The sequence below is a fragment of the Denticeps clupeoides genome, chromosome 14 (genome assembly GCF_900700375.1).
Source record: "Denticeps clupeoides chromosome 14, fDenClu1.1, whole genome shotgun sequence".
NCBI classification, from domain to species: Eukaryota; Metazoa; Chordata; class Actinopteri; order Clupeiformes; family Denticipitidae; genus Denticeps; species Denticeps clupeoides.
In genome coordinates, this window is record NC_041720.1 from 16,262,575 (window position 1) to 16,288,079 (window position 25,505).

General features: G+C 41.8%; 2 protein-coding genes across 4 annotated transcripts in view; both read right to left on the reverse strand.

Annotated features, from left to right (window-relative positions):
- Positions 1–124: 124 nt before the first annotated feature.
- LOC114763801 (EF-hand domain-containing protein 1-like) lies at positions 125–7,791 on the reverse strand. Its single transcript, XM_028953580.1, has 9 exons — positions 7,604–7,791; positions 7,166–7,387; positions 5,945–6,232; positions 5,533–5,682; positions 5,054–5,246; positions 4,190–4,410; positions 3,850–3,990; positions 3,549–3,762; positions 125–342 (listed from the first exon to the last, which is right to left on the reverse strand). Exons 1-9 carry the CDS (start codon positions 7,664–7,666, stop codon positions 173–175), a joined length of 1,662 nt encoding a protein of 553 aa, XP_028809413.1. The 5' UTR covers positions 7,667–7,791; the 3' UTR covers positions 125–172.
- A 1,710-nt stretch (positions 7,792–9,501) lies between these two features.
- Positions 9,502–25,505, reverse strand: part of LOC114763800 (protein eva-1 homolog A-like) — a 64,527-nt gene continuing 48,523 nt past the window's right edge. The window contains exons 1-5 of one of the 3 annotated variants that reach the window (XM_028953578.1): positions 22,370–22,386; positions 21,923–22,036; positions 12,318–12,458; positions 10,467–10,634; positions 9,502–10,063 (exon numbers count right to left, since the gene is read on the reverse strand). In XM_028953578.1, the coding sequence (XP_028809411.1) occupies positions 9,660–10,063; positions 10,467–10,634; positions 12,318–12,458; position 21,923 (714 nt within the window). In that variant the 5' untranslated portion in view covers positions 21,924–22,036; positions 22,370–22,386 and the 3' untranslated portion in view covers positions 9,502–9,659. Of the gene's footprint in view, positions 10,064–10,466; positions 10,635–12,317; positions 12,459–21,922; positions 22,037–22,369; positions 22,387–25,505 lie in introns of those variants that run through there. The other 2 variants (XM_028953577.1, XM_028953579.1) reach the window with 2 other exon arrangements.

Below are 25,505 nucleotides of genomic sequence, written 5' to 3' on the forward strand. Positions count from 1 at the left end.
TTTGTTCTTTTAAAACTATGCAGTAATCTGATTGTCTTCATTTATGTAGTTGTTTGTGGGGGGGGGGGGGGGTGTACAGTGTAATAATAATTACAAAATCAGTACCAAGAACAACAGACACATCTTCGCATAAGACATTTATTGAATTTCTGAACAACTTTTTGCCTTCTGTTTACTGAGCTTCTTCGGCCTCATGATACTTCTCCATTGGGTCACTTGTATCAACCTTCAGCTTCTGCCTGATTGAGTTCAGGGTTGCCTGTGGGACCTTGTCACCCTCTGTCTCCAGGTATTTCAGGACGTAGTGGTCCGCGTCAGTCAGCACGAAGCGGTGCCTGAAAACTGGAGTAACGTGAAGTTAAGAAACTGAAGTTGACCTGAGGAGCAGTTCAACTTCAAAATTGCATGCATGGTCATCCTGGAAAGAGGAACCTTTCAAACTAATTATGCAACAGTGTCGAGGCCTGGTGCACTTCTAGTGAGTTCAAGTGAGGAACTATATACTGTACTGGCGTTATAAGATTTCTCTAAATACATCTGAACTAGTATTAGTTTAATTTTTGGGTCTAAACGGCAAAAATACAATACTAGTAGATGAACCAAATGCAATATTTTAATTAGTCTTGTGAAAAGGGGTGGTTGTTGATAGGGCTGCACGATATATATATATAAAAAAAAAACGTTATCGTGATATTATCGCAAAGAGTTGCTATAAATGAAATTTATGTTGCGTCCAAAATCTCATACTATATACTAGTAAGATCAGGAGGGCAAAAAGTTACACAACGCAGAAGAAGAACCGCTACACTATGATGACTTTCACCTTGATATTTTAGCGCGGATGTATACCTAGCCGAATTGCACTGTAGGGGGCGAGAACGAGTCTTCAAACTGTGAAATTACCACATCAAACGTGACGTGGTAACATGGATGCAGCTATTTAACTGAATAAACAGTTGGTAAACACAAGTACATCTTATTGAACATAATTTATTTTCATCACCAATTATCATAGTAGAACAGCTTTCTCAAGCAGTTTGTGATGCATTTTGGAAACAGGAGATGAGCCCCTGGTCTAATGCGCCACCTGGCCTGAGAAACCCGGTCTCAAAGACTTACTTTTAGTCATTATTTGGGTAGCACACATATTCTGAATGCCTTCGGCAGAATTCAAATGAGCCATTTTAATCTAGATTAATCTAGATTAATTCCAAGATTACAGTGAGATTAATCTAGATTAAGAAAATTAATATAAACAGGCAAGGCAAGGAAATATTTAGTTTAAATATTTAAATATTTTTGTTTTAAGACACTCTTGATGAGTGTATGGCTACATGTAAATAATAAGTAATCTTTGAAAGCAATTCATATTGTGTTGGCAGGTCTATGGTCTATAGTAAATCAGAATATCTGCTGAGGGGTTTAAGTCATTCATAATGTTTTGAAGTCTAAATATTTGCAACTTCCTTGACATATTGTTTCTTTGTAGCCTGAATTAGATTTAATTAGATGAATATACAGTGGAGGAAATAATTATTTGACCCCTCACTGATTTTGTAAGTTTGTCCAATGATGAAATAATTAAAAGTCTCAGAACAGTATCATTTTAATGGTAGGTTTATTTTAACAGTGACAGATGGCACATCAAAAGGAAAATGGAAAAAATAACTTTAAATAAAAGATACAAACTGATTTGCATTTCATTGAGTGAAATGAGTATTTGAACCCCTACCAACCATTAAGAGTTCTGGCTCCCACAGAGTGGTTAGACACGCCTACTCAATTAGTCACCCTCATTAATGAGACCTGTCTTAACTAGTCACCTGTATAAAAGACACCTGTCCACAGAATCAATCAATCAATCAGGCAGACACCAAACTCTCCAACATGGGAAAGACCAAAGAGCTGTCCAAGGATGTCAGAGACAAAATTGTAGACCTGCACAAGGCTGGAATGGGATACCAAACCATTAGCAATAAACTGGGAGAGAAGGTGACAACTGTTGCTGCAATTGTTCGAAAATGGAAGGAGCACAAAATGACCATCAATTGACCTCGGTCTGGGGCAAGATCTCACCTCGTGGGGTCTCAATGATTCTGATAAAGGTGAGAAATCATCCTAGAACTACATGGGAGGAGTTACTTAATGACCTCAAAGTAGCTGGGACCACAGTCACCAAGAAAACCATTGGAAACACATTACACCGCAATGGATTAAAATCCTGCAGTGCTCGTAAGGTCCCCCTGCTCAAGAAGGCACATGTGCAGGCCTGTCTGAAGTTTGTCAATGAACACCTGAATGATTCAGAGAGTGACTGGGAGAAGGTGCTGTGGTCAGATGAGACCAAAATTGAGGTCTTTGGTATTAACTCAGCTCGCAGTGTTTGGAGGAAGAAAAATGCTGCCTATGACCCCCAAAACACCATCCCCACTGTCAAGCATGGAGGTGGAAACATTTTGCTTTGGGGGTGTTTTTCTGCTAAGGGCACAGGACAACTTCACCGCATCAACGGGAAAATGGAAGGAGCCATGTATCGTAAAATCCTGATCGACAACCTCCTTCCCTCTGCCAGGAAATTGAAAATGGGTCGTGGATGGCTGTTCCAGCTCGACAATGACCCAAAACATACAGCAAAGGCAACAAAGGAGTTGCTCAAGAAGAAGCACATTAAGGTCATGGAGTGGCCTAGTCAGTCTCCTGACCTTAATCCAATAGAAATCCTATGGAGGGAGCTGAAGCTCAAAGCACAGAGACAACCTCAAAACCTTAGTGATTTAGAGATGATCTGCAAAGAGGAGTGGACCAAAATTCCTCCTAAAATGTGTGCAAACTTGCTCATCAACTACAAGAAACGTTTGACCTGTGCTTGCAAACAAGGGTTTTGCTACTAAGTATTAAGTCTTTTTTTTTTTTTTCTTCAAATACTTATTTCACTCAATGAAATGCAAATCAGTCTCTGTCTTTTTTTCAATTTTCCTTTTGCTGTGCTATCTGTCACTTAATATAAACCTACCGTTAAAATGATACTGTTCTGAGACTTTTTCTTTGCCATTGGACAAACTTACAAAATCAGCGAGGGGTCAAATAATTATTTCCTATATTTAAATATTAACTATTTTAGTATGATTTTATATATATGTAATAATGATTTTTCTAATAGCTAATAATAATTTTAAAAGCATTTCTTTAGGGAAATGTTATCGCAAGAAATATCGTTATTGCAATATTCAACAACAATATCACATTTTCCCAATATCATGCAGTCCAAATTGTTGATCATCTGATCTAATATCTTAATATACTCTACTACAATATTAAATGCCACACAAAAGGTAGTGGTGACTTAGCAGGTAAGGAAGTGGAATTGTAACCAAATCCACTGAAGTCCCCTTGATTAAGGTACCGTCCCCACACACTGCTCCCTGGATGCCTGTCATGGTTGCTCACTAAGGTGATGGGTTAAATGCAGGGGACATATTCTGTTGTGTGTCACCATGTACTGTGCTGCAGATAATCACAATGATGAAAAAAAATCACTTTCAACTAACCCTCCACCGTGGCTCCGATGGCAAAGTCTGATGGACTGTAGAACTGTGGGTTGTCAGTATTGCTGTCGGGTTTGGGGACACGGGTTTTCTCTAGGAACTTCCCACCAATGATGCCAGAGTTACGCGTGGATGTCTCAAAGATACTGATCATGTCATTTGACAGAAAGTAAGAAAGAATGAACTGACGTCCCTCATCTTGAGGATTCTGAGAGTCCTGTAGAATTCAGTAAGACAGGAATTTGGTCAATTTTGGTCTATGCCATTTAAAATGTGTATGGTACGTTCACAGAGAACATCTCACCAGCTTGGCAGCATAACGGAGCACTTTGTGATCATTCTCCAGGAGCTTCATCAGATTCTTCTTGGGTGGTTCTGGGACCAGAGACAGGCAGTTCTGAAGAGAATCCTCCAGAGATCCAAAGCCATTGTATGGAGGAATTTCCTGTATGTATTGAGCATTTTTAGGCAGACGTTCACTTTGAAGATGGAAAACCAAATGATATTCTGAACACCAAATGTGTCCCTGGTACTAAAGATGACCAATGGTCTTTTCAAGGCACAACTGTGCACCCAGTGTTAGGACTTCAATCAGTGTATGCTATCATTTACAGTGACCTTGTCCCACTCAACATCCCACTCACCCTCTTCATGTCCTCTAGGGCCTTTTCTTCGGGTTGAACCGGCTTAAGGTTGATATCCGGGTGATGATGCTGGTAATAACTGCGGGTGAACGCATCACAGTCATAAAGCTTGAAGCTCCTCCCCAACAGCCTTATGGTCTCGCCCACTTTGAAGTCCTCGGGAGAGTAATACTCTTGCACTTCTTGTGAGGATATCTCCAGCACACAGCTGGGGAAGGATTCTGGGGTTTGCGTCAAGGGGAACAGGGGTTCAATTCAAGAAGCTTTCACACATGTTACATCAAACAAGCAAATAGGTAGAGACAGAAACTAGAATAGACTGCTTGCTAGCTACCTGGACTCATTATTTTTGACAGATTTTAATTATGTTTTTATAAATAGTCTTAAATTAGAGGACTGACAGCTCTCATTCCACCCTGTCAGCCTGTTAATACATCACATGTATAAATTAATGCAGGCCGTGTTGCCAGATATGTGATATATTTCAAACCACAATCAATCAGAAACGTGCCAACACACAGAAACGCACAGAGGGACAGTCCCCCTGGAAGCACTTAGGGTGAAGTGTCCTGCTCAGGGCTACAATGGTAGTAACCACAACCACAAAGTATTTAATTTGATTAATGATTACTTTGATTAACATACTTAAAAAGCAACTGGGCTCCTGGACACTTATTCTTGGCAATCAGTTTTTCCTAAAATATTACATTAAAAACCACCCAAAATTCAGATTCTTCCCTTCTGCCTACATTCCCCTCAGTGCTCTTTCCTTTCTCTATATCTCGTTATATCACCATTACAAATCCGAATATGCGAATAGATTATTATTAACATTTAAGCATTCTAATTGGTGAATGTCCTCACCACAAGATGGTTTGAAGTCCTTGGGCACACTTTGTCGGCGCAGAAGCACTGGGAAGGGGTCTCTACCACAGTTGGGCTGGTAAGACTCACGGATCTCCACAGTGTTGTCCACCAGGTAGTAGTGGATGGTGACTGGGCGGGACTCTCCGTAGAGGGAGTCTGTGTCGTCCCACAGAGCAAAGAAACACAGCACCTGTTGTATAGGTGCACCACATTAGTTATAAGCTTATCCGCCCCATTTAGCACTGTTTTGCAACGGTTTTAAAAGTTGCTCAGCATTCTGCATTCCATTTTGGGTGTACAGGTTTTCTTATTTTTCTCCATCCTCTTATGCATGGATGCAACAACAACAATTCAACAACGATCACTATGCCGTGATCATGAACAGCCTCTAAAATTTGCAATCTGTTGGAAGGCTCTGACATTCTGAACTGTGAGTGCAATGAATCTGGAGGCCACTAGAGGGAGTTGGGGGTTACCTTGCGGTCCAAGGTGAGGAACCGCTTGAGATGGTGAGAGTCGGCGGGGGGGATGTAGGATTGCTGGGGTTGAACACGACGCTGCAGGTATGGGTCAGATGGTACGGACTCTGGCTCGTTCAGAACGATACCCTGACTCTCCATGAACTCCTGAACACACACACACACACACACTACTCTATATGCATTCTTTATAATATAAGGAATCAGTTTAAATAGTTTTTCTCTAAAATAACAGATGTTCATACTAGTTCAGGGAATAGCTGTGCTAACTTTGATAACAGTGGCTATAGAAGTTTTGGTGTGGATGTGGTGGGTTTGGGTGTAGGCAGGCTGTAGAAAGTGTTCTGAATGTGAGTTGGTTCTTGTAAGTGTTGGAGTCTGTCTGGATGAGTGTCTTTGTATATGTGACCTGTGTGTAGGCATCACAGTGTGTGATGTGATAAGTGGTGCCGTAGGCACACAGGTCCGTTCCCAGGTTCAGGTGTTTCCAGTGGTAGTGGTCGCCTCGGTCATTCATGGGCAGTCGCTGCCGCTTGACCAGTTTTCCCTGCGGGATTCCGGAATTTTCCACAGCGGGCTCAATCACACACATGGTGTCGTCCACCAGGTAATAGTAGATGTCCACAGGCCGGATGCGGTACAACTCGTCTGGTGAGTCTTGTACCTCTTGCCGGAGGAAGCCAGAGAAATGAAGCACCTGACGAAAGTGGAGAAATTCATGTGATTTAGCTAATCAAATATCCTCTAAACTTCCTATAGGAACTCAACTAACCAGTTAAGTAGTGGACCCACCATTCAAATATTTTTAAGGCCAAAAGTTATTAACATCTATTACGACTGCAGAGATTGGTAGGTTCCTTTAGCAAACTTAAAAGTAGTTTTTAATTACTGAATAAACTAAACAGGTTGTGTCTCTGTGGACCAGAACAGCTCCATCACAACAAGAGAAAGGCTGATTCATCTGGATGTGAAAAAGTCCACATTCCATAAGTTATGTCAGATGAAAGAGTTCAGAAGATGCTGGGATAACACCATCCATGTTAAGCTGTATTTGCTAGCAATGGTTTGGCAAAAAGGAAAGTAAGTTTGCTGTCTGCCTGTCTGCTCATGTTCACTCAAGAACCCACATCTATTCCCATTGTAATTCGCCCCCAACACCGATTGCTAGTTAGTTGTATCTTATTGACTACATCTTGTGGAGCACAACGAAAAAATATCCTCCAGTGCCTCAAATTGAAAAGCATCATATTTAAAGTTATCATTATATCATCATAAATTAATCATTATATTTAAAGTATGATATATATTTAAATAATAAAATATTAAATTGATCAAAAGAAATCCATTAAAGGCATATACTTTGTGTATTGTAGTTATGTTTTAATACTCATAGACGTTACTATCTAGGAGCTCTGTCCCATAATGCCACTGATGAGTATCTGATGAAAGGTTTCTACATAGTCCAACATTCAATGATTTGAAGAGCCGATAAATTAGTGTATGTATAAATAAATGACTGGTACACGTTTGAGAGTAATTGGTGGGTGTTTTTTTTTATTGACTTATGTAAAAATGTGTCTGCAGTGAGCATCATCATCATCATCATCCCACTCCTGCGTGGACAGTTCACCTTCTTGTCGTTGGAAACGTAAGCAGGGCAGAATAGTGGAGGGTGTGTCCGTGAAGAGTCGGTGTGAGAGACGGCCGCGGTCTGAATGGTGAGCTGCTTTATTTCGTTGTGGGTCAGCTGCTGAGACACCAGAGGAGACTGACCGATGCCAGCCTGGGGACGTTTCGGTACAGCATATCCGTTCTTGTAGGACAAAGTCTGCGCTTTGTGATATGATGTTTTCTATTTCAAAAACATAGGGAAAATATTACTTAATATAATCTAATTTATTATGGAGTAATGAAATCATTCAGCGAAAATAAAACACGAAAAATGGCCTTGAGCTAATAAAAAAAGTAAAAAGTTGAAAGCATTCTGTATTTTGAAAAAAAAAAAAAATCCCATATTTACAATGCCATAAAATGAATAATCAATAACAACAATTGTTAGGTAGCTTACTGTCAAATCACGAAACGTATTTCCGGGCAGGAAAGGGAATCCGTGGCTGGTGTTTGCAGACATTTCTGTTTCTGCAACGTAGGCAGCGTGCTGTTGTCATGGAAACGCAAACAGACTACGTCACGACGGCGGACCTCCGTGCATGACGTGGCAAAAATGTTAAGAGTTGCAATTATACGTTGGACCATGGGGCGGCGCTACAGCCAAAGACTTCAACACGCAGCAGTCGTTTTTTTTTCATGGGCATTTTTATTTCAAGCTCAGGGGCAAGTTTGGACACACAACTAGATTTCATTTCAAAATGGGGAATAGAGGTCTGAATATGAGTGTATTGGGTCATATATATATGATAATAAATATTCCTATGAAAGCATGTTTTAGGGCCTATGTAACAAACCAGTAAAACTGAAATCAGAGCTTAAACAAATAAAAACTTCAGAATATAACATTCCCTTGGACACACGTCTTTGCTCCTATCTAGCGAGGAGAACCAATTATGTTTTGCACAGACCCTCAATTTTGAGAATAGCATGATTTGGATGAGCTAAGCTGTTCTCTCCAGAGTGCGTGAAGCTGAGGGAGATCCTTCAAGAAAACCTTGTAACTGCATCGACCTTTTCAGAAGAGTATAGGAAATTCTTACAGCAGTGGCTAAACATCTTCACCCTTAACAAACCACAATGAAATGATGGTCGCACCATCCAAGCTTGAGTGATATCCTGCAGATCTGATACATGCAATGCAGCTTAGTGGTGCAGTCTTTCAGCAGATGGCCTAGATGACACAGACGTCAGTTCAGATTTGTTTTATCAGGGTGACATAAAGTGAAGTTGCCACTTACACTTTTCATGGTAATCACACATTACACCGGAAATAACAGATAAGAAAAAACAGGTGTAACATACTGTCTGAGTTTGAACAGTGTAAATCCTGTTAAAGTAAAAGTCACATGGTGCAAAAAGACCAACATTGGACAAGAGAGATTACAAAAGACTGTAAATAGAATTTTGTGGGTAATTATGGATGTAATAGCACAGACACATCATGTCTGGTTGACCATGGCTGACACTAAACTCTGTCTGGTCTGGGTGTGAACCACGATTTGACTGCTCTGAGACAGAGTCAACATGACCTTTGGTTTGATTGTTCATGCACTTCAGATCTTCCAAACATATGTACATATGTCCTCATCCACCATTTTTACATATATGGTGTTTGACTAAATTTGGAAGGTAATCCTATTAGCAGGATAAGGCACAGTAATGTGCATAACACAGATATTTATACAGACTATATTAAAAGGTGTAAGTATTCAACCTCTTTGAGGTGTTTTATATATATATACACAAGTTTTCAGCTGACACATCTCAAGTAATGTAAGTCTCCCCTTCTTAGGAAGAAAATATCTTTAATTGTACAAAGAAACACTAGGATTGCATCCCTGAGGTGCCAGACAACTGTTGCCACTGTATAAAAATATTTCATATCCATTCCAAAATATATATATATAAAAACATTTCAAACAATAAAACTATTAAATATTAAAAAATAGATTTTTATAAATGCTGAGATGTATTCTAGACAGTTTCTCTCTTTTCGTTTGGCCGTGTGGTTAAGAACAAGTCTCTAGATCACGTCTTTCGGTTACCGCCCACTTGCGGATCACCCATGGGAAATCCGGTTGAGTGTGTGACACAGGAGAGAGAGAGAGAGAGAGAGAGAGAGAGAGAAGCTTTCACTGTCATTCTGAGCTGCCAAATCAAATGCCTCCACAGGGTTAAGCCACGAGGTGTCCATCCTGTTCCTATTCCAGTCACAGCCATGATGATCGAATAAACTACCACCCACGACAGGAAGTCAGGAGGCCAAGTGCAGAGTAGTGCAGACCACCCCTCGAACCTCGAGTAGCCTTCAGCGCGAGGTGCCAGGTTGGGCCGAAGCTTAGCCATGCTGAGTAACAGCTTATACTCACTGCAAATGGGAAAAAAATGCCCCCTGGTGCCCCGCACCCCACCTCTGCCCCGCCACCGGCACACTAGCTGCTTGCCGCGAGCGGTCAGTAGTAGCGGTTGAGGCTCCGCGTGCCGGGGACGTCGGGCTGGCCGTTCATCCAGATCTCGCGGATGATTCGCTCGCGCTCCTCCAGCCTCTGAGCGCGCTCCAGCTCTTCGGCAGAGGTGAAGACGTTGGTGTTGAGCGTGCGCTCAAAGCGCCTGCGCCGCCGTGCCGACAGGTCCGACCCGGTGTCCCAGTCCGAGTCGTCCGAGTCGCTGGTGTCGCTGTCTGAGTCGGCTGGGCGGCGCTGGTGTTTGGGGGCGGGGCGTCGCTGTCGCTGGCCCTGGCCGCGCGAGGGCTTGCAGTCCATCCGACAGGAGATCTGCACCACCAGGGCGAAGAGTGTGAGGAAGAGGCCCAGACACACGCCGCACATGAAGAACAGAGCAGTGCGCTCCGGGTGTGCTGAGGAGGCAAAGATGCGCACAGACGTGAAATCGAGAAAATATAAAACCGAGAATGTCACGGACGTTGTCAGATAATATCTGTTGTCAGGTGTCAGATATTATCATCTGAGCCTGAACAAGTGACGAATAAAAGGGCAAAGAGAGGGGAAAGAGGGACACTTCAACTTCTACGTTTGAAAAAAATACGCTCAGTGTGGAAAGATCCATCCATCACTGGAACTTTCATAACTGATTTATTGATCTTTATTGAACACATTGGATTAGTGGAGATTTGTTTCCCGTCTACACAGTTTTATCTGTAAGCTCGTTCTTTTAGACCAATAACAAATATACAATGTGCTTTGGGTGGATATTTTATTATACTAAGGTCTTCATTACAATGGGAGATCATTTTGACCCACCTGCAATAAATGTATAGGCTGCCAAGCCATTGCTTATGAGACCCATTTTGGAGTTGAGGGCTGTTGCATTCATCTCCAGGGGCCAGAGTGGCCTCTCCTCCACTCCTTCTGGCTCGCTCCTCTCCTTCTCTGACGCAGAGTCGATTTCCCTCCCTCTCTTCTTCTTCCCTGCAGGACACCAAGAGACACAAGTTAGGCACTGAAAAATGTCAGAGATGGAGGAAGGATTTTGTGTGAGTTAATGTCTCGTAGTGTACATATTTACTCATTATTTACCAGAATCAACTCAGACTCAAGATGACTGCAATTTTGGAAAGGGCCGGACATTTCTGCTCGGTACATAAACAAAATCTCACATTGGCGAATTACAGGCTAGCTGTGACGCCCATGCTATCCAAACATTATATGTTGACTTGAGTAGTTCCACCATAATTTGGGGTTTTCGGTCCCTGCCTGCTTATCTGTATTTCATTTGTGTTTATTCCCAACAAACTCTCATATCGTCTCTGTGTTTACACAGGACTAATTCAACTTTGGACAAATTATAGTGTCATTTATAGTTGCTGAATGTTGCATTTAAAATATACCCATTAGTCATTCTCAAATGAGAGATTGGGGAAATTAGTGGAAATACACATCACAATATACATATGTATCTACACCTCATTCTAGCTTGTTTTCATAGTTCTGGTAAATCCAGGTGAGGTTCTGATGATTTTTTACTGCACATGTTACATTTCATTCATTCATCACATGCTTCATCCAAAGTAACTTACAGTAGTAGTTATAGTGGCGGCTTTTTTTCTAAAATGCATTAAAGAAGGCATCAATACCAAGCCTAATTATTGTTTAATTATCTTATTGTTTGAATTTGTCATAGCCTATCTGAGCAACACTGCTTCCCGTGGCCTGTCATGGCTGCCCACTGCTCACCAAGGGCACATTTCGTTTTGTGCACTGTGTGCTGTTCTGCAGTGTATCACAGTGATAGTCACTTCACTTTCACTATTTTCAATTCCAAATTTGTTTAGATTTTTTTCCACCACTGAGAATGAATCTGTGAATAAAAATTTAAGAACCTTATTCTGATATATTTAAACTGCCAACACTGTTGCTGAACGCTGGTATAGAATAATCCCATTAACCAGTAAAGGATGTGTTTTATAATAAGATAGTGCACAGAAGAGTCCTAAAAGAGTTACAGAATAAAAATGATTTCCTAGGATCAGCCATTAGTGAGCTGTAACAGACAGCAACCTAGAGAGAAGGGGAGAGACTGTAATTGCAGGAAGGGCAAGGTGGGTGGTGGTTGGGCGGTAAATGTTAGCACCTGGAAACACAAAAGCGGGTGAACCAGCAACAAGACGTTGTCCCAAAACCAAATAAAATTAATTTTATCTCATATGGATTAGCTGCTTGAACTTGCTGCCCCACTATCGCAAAGGATGCTTTGTGCGCACACAGCCAACATTAGATACAGCCACTAAACTTTTTTCTCTCTAAATATCTATTACAAAACCGCCCAATCTGGCAACACTTCTCCCTTCATCCTCCATCCGCCTTTGTCTTCGTTTCTCATACTAGAAATATAACCTCTGCAATTCACAAGTTACAAGCAAGAGGAGGCCGTTTGACCCACTGAGCTTGTTTGGAGATTAAAGAATGAACGTGTATTAAAACGTGGCAAAATTTGAAATAATGTTGAAATCATTTTAGTCATCTCCGGACCATGTCTGCTCCCAAACCAAACATGCAGATAGATTGTAGATGCTTTGTAGGTGCTTGTTGATGAAATAGCGAATCTGGTATTCGCAACCGTCTCCAGTCTGGTATTGTGTTGCAGCCACTCACCTGGCACAGTATCAGCTGTCACTGGTGTGCTGCCATCAGGGGGGGCACTGTCACCCACCACGTTTGGGTCATGGGCCGGTGGGGGGGCCGGAGGGTACACAGGGCGATCGGTGATTGAGTCCTGTAGCAGCTTTTTTGGCACTGCAGATGGAGAAAAGATGGAGAGAGACTTGCATGATTCATCCATGATTCACAGTGGCGAGTGACACAGCGATTCCCGAAAACCTAGCTCTTTCTGCCGGTCTTCTCAGTCACTGCTGCTTCCTGTGAGTCATGAAGTCGCAATGGCACAGAAGTCCCAGAATGCTCTACAGGGTCAACAGTCACAACTTCCTCTCTGATACTGGCTGTGCCGGCTGTCGCCATGTTGGCAAGCAGAAAAACTGCCAAAATCAGTGCAGCACTCAACATTCACTAACAGTTGGAAAGTCTGCTCACAGAGACAAAGCAAAAACGGGCCATTTGCTCAAATTTCCCAAAGCCTTTTTAGGCAGCACTCCAAACCCCGAAAACCGGAGAAACTGCCAATACACACAAAAAAAAAATCCATTATGTTCTCTCCCAACAAAACAATGACTGAAGTGCTGATTTATTAAATCGTAATTGCAGTCTAACCAGACTACAGTACATGTAGTAGTAAGAAACCAAACACTAAATCTGTTCGTGAGCATAAGAATCTGTGGAAATTAAATATGAAACGAGTATGATAAATCATTTATATGAATATTAATTAAAATTAGAAATAAAGAAAGGAAGACTCAAGATTTATTGCCAAGTACGTTCTCACATAAATTGTCATTTGCTGGATGGTGTTGAAACAGGTAAATAAATAAAAAAAAAAGATATATTATTTTTAAAGTACAGAAATACACATACGAGGGACCAATGTCCAATTCAACGACAGAAAGAAAATTGGCGTCTTTTACACCCTCATCAGACTGACACACTAATCATGGGGTCTCCTGCTGTCTGCTTTTGCCCCTGCCGGTCAGCCCCCCACAATGCCCCCGGGGTGATTAGAGGCCGCTGATTGGGGCTAAATGGAGGCACATGTGGTGGCCGGTCAGAGCAGCGGGTGGGGGGATGCCATTCCTGCAACGCCCTGCAAGTTTTGCCAGAGCAGCCGCAGGACAAAGGCCTTTAACTGTATGAGCTTAGAGGTAACACAAGTGCAACGCAAGTGGTGGGAGAGAGCAAGTCTGAGGGCCAGCATGTAGCCATCAGATCTTTAATGAGAAAAAGTCACAAAGAGTTTAGCAACTGATTCCTCCAAAAGAAAGAATTTGGAACTTGAAATGAAACTCCACATTGGCAATGTGTATGTGTGTATTTTAACAGGCACACACACACACACACACACAGGAATCTGAGCTCCAGCCTTGTGCTTCACAGGGTCCCGCTGAGCCCCCAAAATTTGAAATAAGTGGCCATTTCCAGTCCTTAGGAGTGTACATTTACATTTACATTTACGGCATTTGGCAGACGCCCTTATCCAGAGCGACTTACAACGTGCTTTCAAGTTATGCAGACAAGTTATGCAGAGTGTATGCAGACAAAGGAGGAGGGATAAATCGGTAGGTATGGGGAGGCCGAGAGGGTGTGTGTCTGTGTGTTTTATAGGCTAGCGATAAAGTGTGTGAAGAACAAAAAGAGGTGGAGTGCTCTGTGTGAGTGTGTGTGTAAACTACATTCACTCATAAAACATCATACTCATGTTAATGGGCATTTAATGCAATGGCCATTTTATAAAAAATATAATTGCCGTTGATTACTACAGGCTAGGGGTAGGGTTTTGAATTAAGCATAGAAAATTCTTGTTGTGTGTGTAAATCTCTGTGTGTGTGTGTGTGTGTGTGTGGGTGAATATGTATGTAGTAATGTTGCTAATGTCAGAGCTTTGGCTGACAGCGTATGGCTTCAATCAGTGCCCAGGTGGGAGGAGCTTCATCAAAAGCCTGCGACTGCACCAAGCCTCAAAAGCACACATCCTACAAATAGAAAAATGGTGTCTAAATGAAAGTCAGGGGGGTGGAGTGTGTGTGGAGTGGGGTTGACCCAAGTTGAAGGCACCAAACTAGGCTTTATTTAGTTACATCTGTATTTCAGCCAAGTGAACGTTTGTGCTGCAACTGCTTCTATTCTGCAGACTGGCTGCAGAATTGCAGAAAGGGCGAGAAAAGCATAAGTATAAGAGCTGGGGGGACGTGGTGTTTTTATTGCCCCCAGTGGTGGAGTCACCTCTGCACGTTCTTGCTGTCGCAGGCATGATTAACACACTCCGTGTGTTACAGAGTGTGTATGAGTGCGATTATGTGTGTACAAGTTTGTGTAGAGGTTTTCCAATAGGGTAACCTGAGTGTCACGCTGGACTTGATTTAAACTGCAGGCTTTACTGTGTTTTTCTTTGATATTTTTATAGAATGGCATGAAGCTATTTTGGGGGGGATTGGGGACCAGTTAAGGGAGAAGAAGAGAGATGGAGAAGTAATGTGAAGATCACACTCGACCAGTGTGTTTTCGTCAGAGCAATGCCTTGCCTTGTGTTTTTAGTGCATTTGTGTAAGCAGTAGCCGAATTAGACATCAATTTTTTCCCATTTTTGACATTAACAGAGTAATGGATACCATACATCCACATGCAGTAATCACTGAGCTGCTACCAGCACTCACATTCAAGTTCTTACTCATGGTTCACATGTAACACAAAACAGATTTGAAACAGAACAATGAAGTGTCCCTGTTACTTTTAAAGAGCAATATGTAGAATGCAGTCACTACTTAAAATGTTTACATTTTTTTCACAATCCTGTATGTAGATCAGTAATAACAGGATGGTAAGAACAGTCCGGCACTACCACCAAAATCTTCTCAGTCCACCCAAGAGTCCAAACAAACGCGTGCTTGTTTCGTAGAATAAATTCCTTCAAGAAGTTCCTGATGTATATCATGTTATTAAATGTGTCTGTGTGTCGTGTCGTGCGTCACCCCCAACTTCCTGGTAAGTCCCAATCCAGTAGTGTGCACTTCATGTACCTGTCTCTCACTTCCGGGTTGTGGATCCCTTATCACGTTCCCTTCCCAGTGCCCTTCAGCACGAATTACAATCCCCACGGTGAAATGAGTGTCAGGTGTGGCCTGTTTTGCCTCATCCGCTCCTCTATTTATGCCTGTGTGATCCGGAGATCTACAGAGCAGTTATCCAACATGAATCAATGTGGCTCTCCATACCGGTTTGTGACATGACATTTGATCGATTGAGTCCAAGACCAATTGAGACCATTACCAATTAATTGACCAATTGAGTCCATGCTGACAATCTACTAGTGAGCACAAGATGATTCAAGTAAAGATTCAATTAGAATTGATTGTATGTGGATGTAAGACTAAACACATCACAGATTAACAAAGAGATGTACGAATGCAACTGACCAAACTGAAATAAACCTTAAACCACCATTCTAGTCAATGCCTAAACAATGACCTGTCTCAACCACTTAAGCATTCACATGACCACAGACACACCCACACAGTGCATGTGGGTTTATCCGGACGGCAGCCACAGTGATGCATTTTTGGCTTAAATACATTTGTGTGTTTAGGTACAGGAACATGTTAGTGAAAGTGATTAGTTGCCACATGTGACACACCACAGAACAGCGCTCAGTGCACACAATGAAATGTGGTCTCTGCATGAGGGAGCAGTGGGCAGCCATGACAGGCGCCCGGGGAGAAGTGTGTGGGGATGGTACTCAAGGGAACCTCAGTGGCACCTTGTCGATTCAGGATTCGACAACCTTCCAATTATGGGTCCATTTCCTTACCCACTAGGAGACCACTGCCTTTATATGAGTAAAGTGAAATAGCAGATAGCCTGTAGCAAACAGAATCACATGAAATTTAATGATGGACATTATTTCTTTATCGGGAGAATGCAGTTCAATGACTGAATGAGTTCATTTTACGAACTCAAAACAGAGCACCACTTCACCCCTACAGCTGGAGGAATTTGTGGGTGTGACAGCCATAGGCAATTAGTGTCCACTAATAATTGTGGCTGTCATTAAATCACACGCACAAAATAAACACAAGCAGTGTTGCCAGATCTTTGCCAGATGCCAAACCAAACATGCAGATGGATTGTCAGCGCTTTTATAAAAACTACAGAATCTACAGACTTGGAAAAATACATACGTAAGAATAAATCCCTGGTATTCAATAATAAAGGACGAGTATGCTTGCCTGCACATGCAAAAGATAAACTAAACATTTGCCAGTTTGTGTAAATACTGCTGCTTTTGTACCATCCTGACAAACCTTTTATTCAGTTTTCAATGTAGGTTATCCTATTTTTAAAAAATGCTTTAAAAATAGCCTAGTGTGATGTACAGTTGTGTGTATGGAGCAACAACTGTGCTATTAATTTTTTTTTTAGAATGACAGGTGCATACAATGCACACAATTCAAGATTTAGGTGTAAGGACTACCTACGCGAAACACGTGTGAGTATTGAGTAGTAGAACAAGAATGCAAAGTATATTACACAGTGTTGAATCGCTTCAGAAGTTTGTAAAAATGCCAAACTGAATAAAGGGCCTTAGGATTGTTCTGAATATAAAATAGCCACACTACCAGAACCTTGTCTCTATAAGGAGTGGGTTTATTTAAAGTAATTGCACACAGGGTCAAGGGTGGGGGCTGCAGACAGACTTCTGTCATCGGCCTGGTCTGTAGTGTGTGGGTGACCTGTTTTACAGAGCGTCTTTGCAGTATCTCTTGACTGTCGCAAACAGTGTACTTGACAAAGAAAGTCGGAAGGAACAAAGGTTGGGCTCAGACCTCATGTTCTTTAATCTTTTTGCGCTTGTTAATAAATCCAACACACAGATGAGGAGTTTGTGTCTGTTTGTGTGATATGTATGCCAGGCCAAATGCATTACAAGACCAGCCAATTCTCTTCCTTTAAAGAATGCGGCTTCTAAACCAAGTCGGCCACAAAATAAACTCAGGAATGAAGCAGATGAAAAAAAAGAGAGAAGTCAGAATACATCCGGATCCAAAAGGATTTTGGCTAAAGGTTTGGCATTTTGTTTTCTTTCAGGAGGCTTTTAAACATTTATTATAGATCAATAGTTTTGTTAAGCAGGTTCTCTGGGATTCTTTCAGAGATATTACTTTTGAAGGAAAGCTGGGAGAGGTCATTTTCCCAAAAACAAAATCCAATGCTAACCATAAGCCTACACTAGAGACCACTATAACCAATATCAGGTGAACAGAGAAGCATTAACAAGAGTAAAATCAAGGAATATTCAGCAAGCGTTGAACTCCAAAAAGCTTACATACTGAGCAGATATTTCATGGACATACTTGGGACTCTGAAACTGATTTTAAAAGAAAATCGGGTGATCAGGCCTCATAGTCATAACGATGACAAAGCATGGGAAAGATTAATACAATTCCTTCACACAGTCAAAGTCAACTTTATCGTCATCTCTCATATGCAAGTACACAGAGAGATTGGAAATAAGACACAAAACATAACATGACAAAGGACATTGTGCACCTACCCATAATGAAATGCAGGGTGATAGTAGTAGTAGTAGTAGTGATATGACATGATATGATAATAATAACACAGTAGTGTGACTTAGTGAGAGAGTAACGAGCAAGGTGCAATACTTCAATTAAAAGTGCAGAAAGCAGTACTGTTTTTCAGTGTGTAATGTGCAGTTTGCGGATGATTTATGGCATCAGGTGAGTCGAGGTGGATGATCCTGGGGTTACTGTATTGAGGAGCCTGACAGCCTGGGGGTAAAAGCTGTTACTCAACCTGGCAGACCTGGCTCTGATGATGCAAGAGTGTGAAAAGTCCATGTGAGGGGTGAGCACGATACCAGACAGTGATGCAGCTGGTCAGGATGCTCTCGATGGTGCTTCTGTAGAATGTGGTGAGGATCTCGCCAGTTTCAGCCTCCACAGGACATGTAGCCTCTCTTGAGCTTTCTTGATCAGTGAGGTGGTGTTGACTGTCCACGTTAGTACCTCAGTGATGTGTATACCCAGGGCCTTGCCTCTTTACAATTTCCACTGCTGAACCATCTATGATGAGTGGGCTGTGGGCAAGAAGTCCACAATGATCTCCTTTGTCTTATCGACATTCAGAGACAGATTGTTGTTGTGGCACCATGCAGACAGTCGTTCCACCTCCACTCATCCCTGATTATCAGTTCCAGCACACACATCATCCGCAAATTTGATGTGCAGTCGTGAGTCAGCAGGGTGAAGAGCAGGGGACTGAGCATCACTGTGGTGCTTCTGTGCTCAGTCTCATGATATAGGATATGTTGCCACCAATCCGAACTGCCTGGGGCCTGTCTGATAGAAAGTCCAGAGAGTGGTGTTCAGGCCAAGCCCACACAGTTTCACAACCGGCTTTTGAGAGATGACTGTGTTGAAGACATAGCTGAAGTCTATGAATATCTTCCTGAAACAAATCAGGAACTAAGGAGAGGTGAACTTAATTATCTAGTCCGCGTGTCAATAACCAAGAACAAAACAATTGGCAGTACAATACAATCTAAAAAGTAAAAAATTCTGATGTCCTACAGCATCAGAATTCAGAACCACTGGTCTAAACTAAAGGAATACCACTGGATGCCTTTTTTGAACCCTCACTGTGGTGGTTTACCATCTTGGCCACACACCTCCAAGGCATTTAGTTTGAATAACAGCTCCAGCTGGCATTCCTCTGGGTTGTCTATTTTCAACCGTCCAACAGACTCAAAATTACCTGTAGATGTGAGTGAATGGTGCCCCGCCCTGTTTGAATGATCCAGAATGATACTATATTAACCATTACAAGATAGACCAGACTGACTACAAAACATGCTAGACTGTACAATCATCACTGGACTGAACCATCTGTAGATTGATGATTGTTAAATCTGCCAAAATCTCAAACACACAAATAACTCCAACCCACAAAAAGCAGCCTAGACCAGCAGCTGAAAAGATTATTTCCCAGAACAGCTGTATAGCCAGAAGCCAGAAAAACAGGCAAACTGAATTAGATTAGGAGGCATTATAAATTCTTGATAGACTTGATTTATTACGAAAGTACAGAGATGAACGGCAGGCAGGGACAAAAGGGAGCCATGCCTCTTCCTGGAGTCACTGGATGACAATTACTCATATGTACAGTAAGTACAACTTTTTTTTAAAAGTGGCTAATGACTTTTCTGCATGGAAGAGGGAAACATCACAGACGCAAGACAGGCGCCCTCCTACGCTGCATACCAAACAAGGCTTGCGTTTACCTCATCTGCAGCCACTTTCAGTAAAGCAATGAGAGATGCTATCAGGCGCTCTGACTTTTAGGCTGAGACTGTGCCATAATGAAACTGTTCTCCAGCTGTAATGAAATCAGAATGGATGGTTGGATTGTGAACTGATTAAGTTAAGAACCAACGGCTATCAGCCCCTTCAAATGTGTTTGTGGAAGCACTCATTTGAGAGCCAGACTGTATTAATAATGTATCATGAATAGAAGATTAAAAGATAGTGGCAGTTAAACCAGTTTATACTTTCTCTCTCTCTCTCTCTCTCTCTCTCTCTCTCTCTCTCTCTCACACACACACACACACACACACACTCTTAAACATGAACTTAGGACATAGTTTTACTTCAGAAATATGAGGTCTACCAAAAATGCAAGGAATTACAGCATAGTTTGGAGGCTTTTGGCACAGCGGGTGAAACAATTGCAGAATGTCTCTGTGACTGAGGCTAAAAAAAGTCTGAATTATCAAGTCTTGGATGAATGTTTATGTGACCCTGCGCTCATGATTGCACAGTGCGGTATGAGCCACAGAGACTAGCAGTCTGAGATCTATACCAAAACCAACCATCGCACATCTACATCAGCTTTGCTCTGCTTGTAGTCTGAGAAAAAGAGGAAGAGAATCCATCCTCACCCAAAAGCATACCCCCATCACCAGGGTTCTGCAAGAATATGAACAGTGTTCACTGAACATTTTTTGTTGAACATTAAACAGAACAAATAATCTTACAGAAAAATAAATGTGCATAGAGCTCATGATTGTGAGCACTACACTACTATCGTGATTATGCTGCATGGTACATGATCTGCAATGGAGGTCGGATGAGAATGGATTCTGTGCATGGGGTGATTTGTGTGTCTTGGTAAATAATTATGCATAATTATGAAGTGAAGTGATTGTCATTGTGAATCACAGCAAGCACAACACATGATGACACAATGAAATGTGTCTTCTGTATTTAACCCATCACCCTTAGTGAGCAGTGGGCAGCCCTGAAAGATGTGGGCACCGGGGAGATGTGTGGGGACATACTTAGACAATGAGTACCACTTTTCTAAGGGACATAACAGCAGTCAGGGTTCTTACAAAAGAATTTCCATGACTTTTTAATTACTCTAAGGCAAATTTTCGTGAAATGTGGGGGAAAAAAATCACAGAAAAATCTAACAGAAAATTGTTAAACTAACCCTGAAAAGCTTCATCAACAGTGTTCAGGTAAGCCCAAGCTCGAGTAAAATGGCCCAATCATGTTTCGGCATAGATCAGCTATAATTAACTTTATTTTTAAAAGGAGACACGAGTATGGAATATGGAAGCAATGCATGCAGCACCACGTAAAGCAAGCAAAGATACTATAGAGCTGCGCTAGTTTTAAAAATTTCAATGACTTTTCCATGACTTTATATGTTTATTTCAAATTCTAAAACTTTTCGTATTCAAAACCCTGAGCAGTAGTACCTAGGCCACTTCCAACCATGTAATTTTGCAGTAACAGCCATCTTAAGAATAAATTGGATAGATCCAGAATTAATTAGATTTTTTTTTTTTGGTGCAAAGTTGTCTGGTTATATCTGAAGCCTGCAACCTTTAACTGGCAACACCCCTCTGCTGGACCTGGCACTGCTTAATGCTGTCAGATGAATTCAGTTATGATGGTCAAAACCATCCACCGCCCCCACTAACAAAAACAGAATTGCCCTGAGGGGAAAGTCCAGTTCTGGTTACAGGCTAACCCACGATCAAACAATTTTAGGAACATCTTGAGCAAGTCTAATCTTTATTCTAACTCAAGACATTGAGAAACTGAACCCCTAAAGAATCTCAGTTGCTTAAAGCAGAACCCGTTTAACTAGGGCTGTCAATGTATTTAAAAATCATGACTAATTTACTGCATGTTGCAATAAATTCTAATGAATTATTTAAACTAAAACTTGCTATAATGCATATTTTAAGGGTTAGTGTGAGAACGAGGCTCAGATGGGCAGTGACAGGGAGATAACCTGGTATTTTTAATAATAAAAGCAAATGTGCTAAAACTGCTTTAAACCAAGTCACAAGGTACTGTGTGTATTTAAATACACACAGTATAAATAAATAAATAAATAAATAAGTAAGTAAGTGGTTTGACCGACTCTCGTTGCTCCTGAAAAAAAGATGAGTCTAGACAATGTTGGATCAGGGACAAATCCAGATCTTCACCAGACAGCTTGCCATTAATCTTGTTACAACAATTATACTTCACATCTTCATTCACTGACTCATGACTCACTTCAATAACCAAGGTTCAGCAATCTGGGTCACGAGTGCCAGAGCCTATCTGTCATGACTGCCGTCCCACCACCGAGCCCACAGGAGGCACACAGACGCCCGACGGGACGGCCACCTGGAAGCAGATGAGGACAGTGTCGGCACCTCATATAGAACACTGGTGGCCATCTTGGACACCGCCCGCTTGTTGTTGCTTGCATTATTCCCAGATTGACTTTGCCTGTACCTCAACGCTTCTCTTTGGATAACCTTGGATAACCTGCCGAACCCTTGCTCTGTCCCTGACCATTCTCAAGCATCGCCTTCTGACACACCTGCCGCTACATTCCACGTTCCACTACAGGTACACCACAGTAACCCCAATCCCCTGTCCTATAGCATGCGGAGCCGATCTCTGAACTGCAACGCGCCCCAGTGTGATCCCTCTCTCAGCCTCGCTCCCCCTCACCTGCTGTCACCCTCCTGCTCTTCAAGCGCCGACGTCCCACTTCCCCAAGTCCTCCTGTTTCTCCTCCAAGTCCTGTTATGTCTATAAGTGCGCCCCGTCACACCATCCTACATCATCATGATCACACTCATACTTCCCAGCCAGGTTGAGTCATTGATTCAGTGTTCATGCCTTTGGATTGTGGAGGAAACCCATGTCAAGATAGTCACTCCATCTCTTCTTCATCCTTTGTTAAAAGAAAGCTAATATGTATTTTCCTTCAATCTCTTTCCTCTAAATCTTTCTTCAGAAATGGTTCAGCTGGACTGAAGCCACTATTGTCATATGTCAAATTCTGTACCAAAATAAAATGTAGATGTTATACAGATGTGCCACTGCTAATCAGTGGAGCATGAGACAAATTAAACCAGTTTATGCTTTTGCGAAGTTTGAGACACATTTGTGTAGGATCGCATCAAAATATCTTGAATAAAGACCACATTTTAAAAGCACCGAGGTGGTCCTGAGCACTGCTAGGTGGGAATGTTAATCTTTAACTCAAAGTTTTCCCCATTCTAAAAAAAATGTATAAATATATTTGCATTCCTCCACCGCTGTGTAACCGAATAGTGTCTCTCTTTACGTGCACTTTTACTGCCGCCATTATCAGCACACTGTACATTTTTATGCATTCTTTACACTGCTACAACGGCTACTTCATATACATACAGAGGTGTTGCCTTTGGAACAGATGGGGCAGATAGGCAGGGGTTCACAGCGCCATGCCCGGGATGTGGCATTCTCAAACAGGCCTCGAGTTACTTAAAGGGCACCCAGATGTGTCCCAGGCCAGCAGAAAAGACACAAAAACCTACCAAAGAAGGAAAGAAGAGGAGAGAGAAAGCAAGAGAGAAAAAGGGGGAGGCTCCTCACTTCTTATTTCCATCTCTGTGTGGGATCTGGCTTCACATCAGTAAATCTGAGGTCTTTGGGACCTTTAAATAAAATAAACCAAAGACGATTACAGTGGTTATTTAAAACACAGGTTGTGTAAAACACACACAGACCTCCGTAAGTCTACAGACAGCTTCAGGAAAGACAGATTTACAATCCTAAAGGAATCTGTGTGACAATAAAAGGCCAGCTCTCCTCTGTGCTGATGAAGGAGAACCTCCACAGTTCCCCTCCAGTCTGCTTTTTTTCTCAGGCATTACGCAACCCAGTCCAGACTGGTGCTGTTCCTAAAGTTTCTGTGGCTTTCTGTGCAGCTCAGTGCCAACTACATTCAGATGATCAGACCTTTAGTCAGGAACCAAAAAGAAGCAACGCATCAGGCCTGCCGGTCCAGGAATACAGTAATAATACAGTTATCCTGAGACATATACAAATCACCTACTTAGAAAAACCTTAAAAGAAAAGAACACAGAGTTAGATTACCTAGCACAAGTGGTGTTACTCGAAAACACAACATCAGCATTTAATCTCTTTATCAAACAATGAAACTGGGCTTCAAACTGTGCAGGAAAAAATGATATAACAGAGAATAGGAAAAAGAGATGAGGTCACTCCTCCAGTGAGCCTGTCAGAAGAGACATAGTGCCAACTAACAAAGACCACGTTCAGTGACTCATTCCACCTGATTAGCCCCAAACTGAGATCAGGCTGAACAGCATCATGACAACCGGGTGCAATATCTCTACACGATGCATGAATCTATGCCCCTTACAGTCAGCGTCATGTAGTGAAAATGCAAGTTTCTTTTAAAACAACACAGCTCTATATCAGAGGTGGCCCAAGTTTTTATGGGATTTATGGCCCACCAACCATCTCGATAACACCAACGCAAATTTTATGTATGCATGCATGTATGTATGTATTTATTTATAAAAAGAATGGATGGAATGGATGAAGCGCACTTGGTGAGTTTTGCAGGACTGGTAGGTAGATTTGCAGATCATCTGCATACAGACATTATGGTGACAAAGTATTGCCCCAGCAACAGCATGTACAGAGATAATAGAACAGGGCCCAAGGTGGATCCCTGAGGCATGCCGGAAGGTCAGAGGGGCTTTAATGGAGGAGAGGTCATTAATCGTAACTGAGAAAGTTCTGTTTGTAAGGTAAGAGCTGAACCACTGCAGCACAGCTATTTCAGAAGGACTAACTGGTCAACAGTATCAAATGCAACAGTGAGATCCAGCATCACTAGCAGCATAAGTTTCTTTAGATTCAAGCGACAAGAGGATGCCGTTCCGGACCTTAAACTGTGGCTGCTCAATTATAGCAAATCATAGTGACTATTATTTTGGCTAACACAGAGTCCCAGATTATGTAAAAATTTTAATGAATCACAATGCAATTACTATACTTACTTAAAAATTACTAAGGTTTTTAAGGTACAAAAACCTAAACGTTTGAGCAATAAATAACAATGGATTGTATTTATGTTATGACAAATATCTATATGGTTTATTGGAAAAATAATTCACCTGGATCAGTTTTCAATTAACAGGTATGCCATGTCAAGAGTTAATTCCTTGCTTTCCTGATATGTTTGATATCAATTGCGTTGCTACAAAGATTTATAAAGTAAATAGACCTGTATGACCAAATAGACCATATTATGGCAAGAATCACTTTATGTTAAGCAAAACAACGGTCCATCATTCCTTTAAGTCAGGAAGATCAGTCATCCCATCTGGTTTGTGCTAAGTGGCACCAATAACAGGACAATGACCCCCAAACACACCTCCAGGCTATGTAAGGGTTATTTGACTCAGAAAGAAAGTGATGGAGTGCTGTATCAGAAGACCTGGCACCCACAATCCCCTGGCCTAAACCCAATTAAGACGGTTTGGGATGAGTTGCACTGCAGAGTGAATGTAAAGCAGCCAACAAATGCTCAGCATCCTGGGAATTTCTTCAAGACAGCTGAAAAAGCATTCTAGGTGACAACCTCATGAGGATGACTGAGAGAATGCCGAAATGTGCAAAGCTGTCATCAAAGCAAAAGGTGGCTACTTTATTTCTCATTTGTTTAACACTTTTCTTGTGTTGGTGATGGCTGGCAGCTAGTTCCAGTTTTATCTGCTCCTGCTTTGGTGTGGATAAAAGGGAATCCCTTGGATGAACATGTAGTCGGCAAACTGCAATCAAC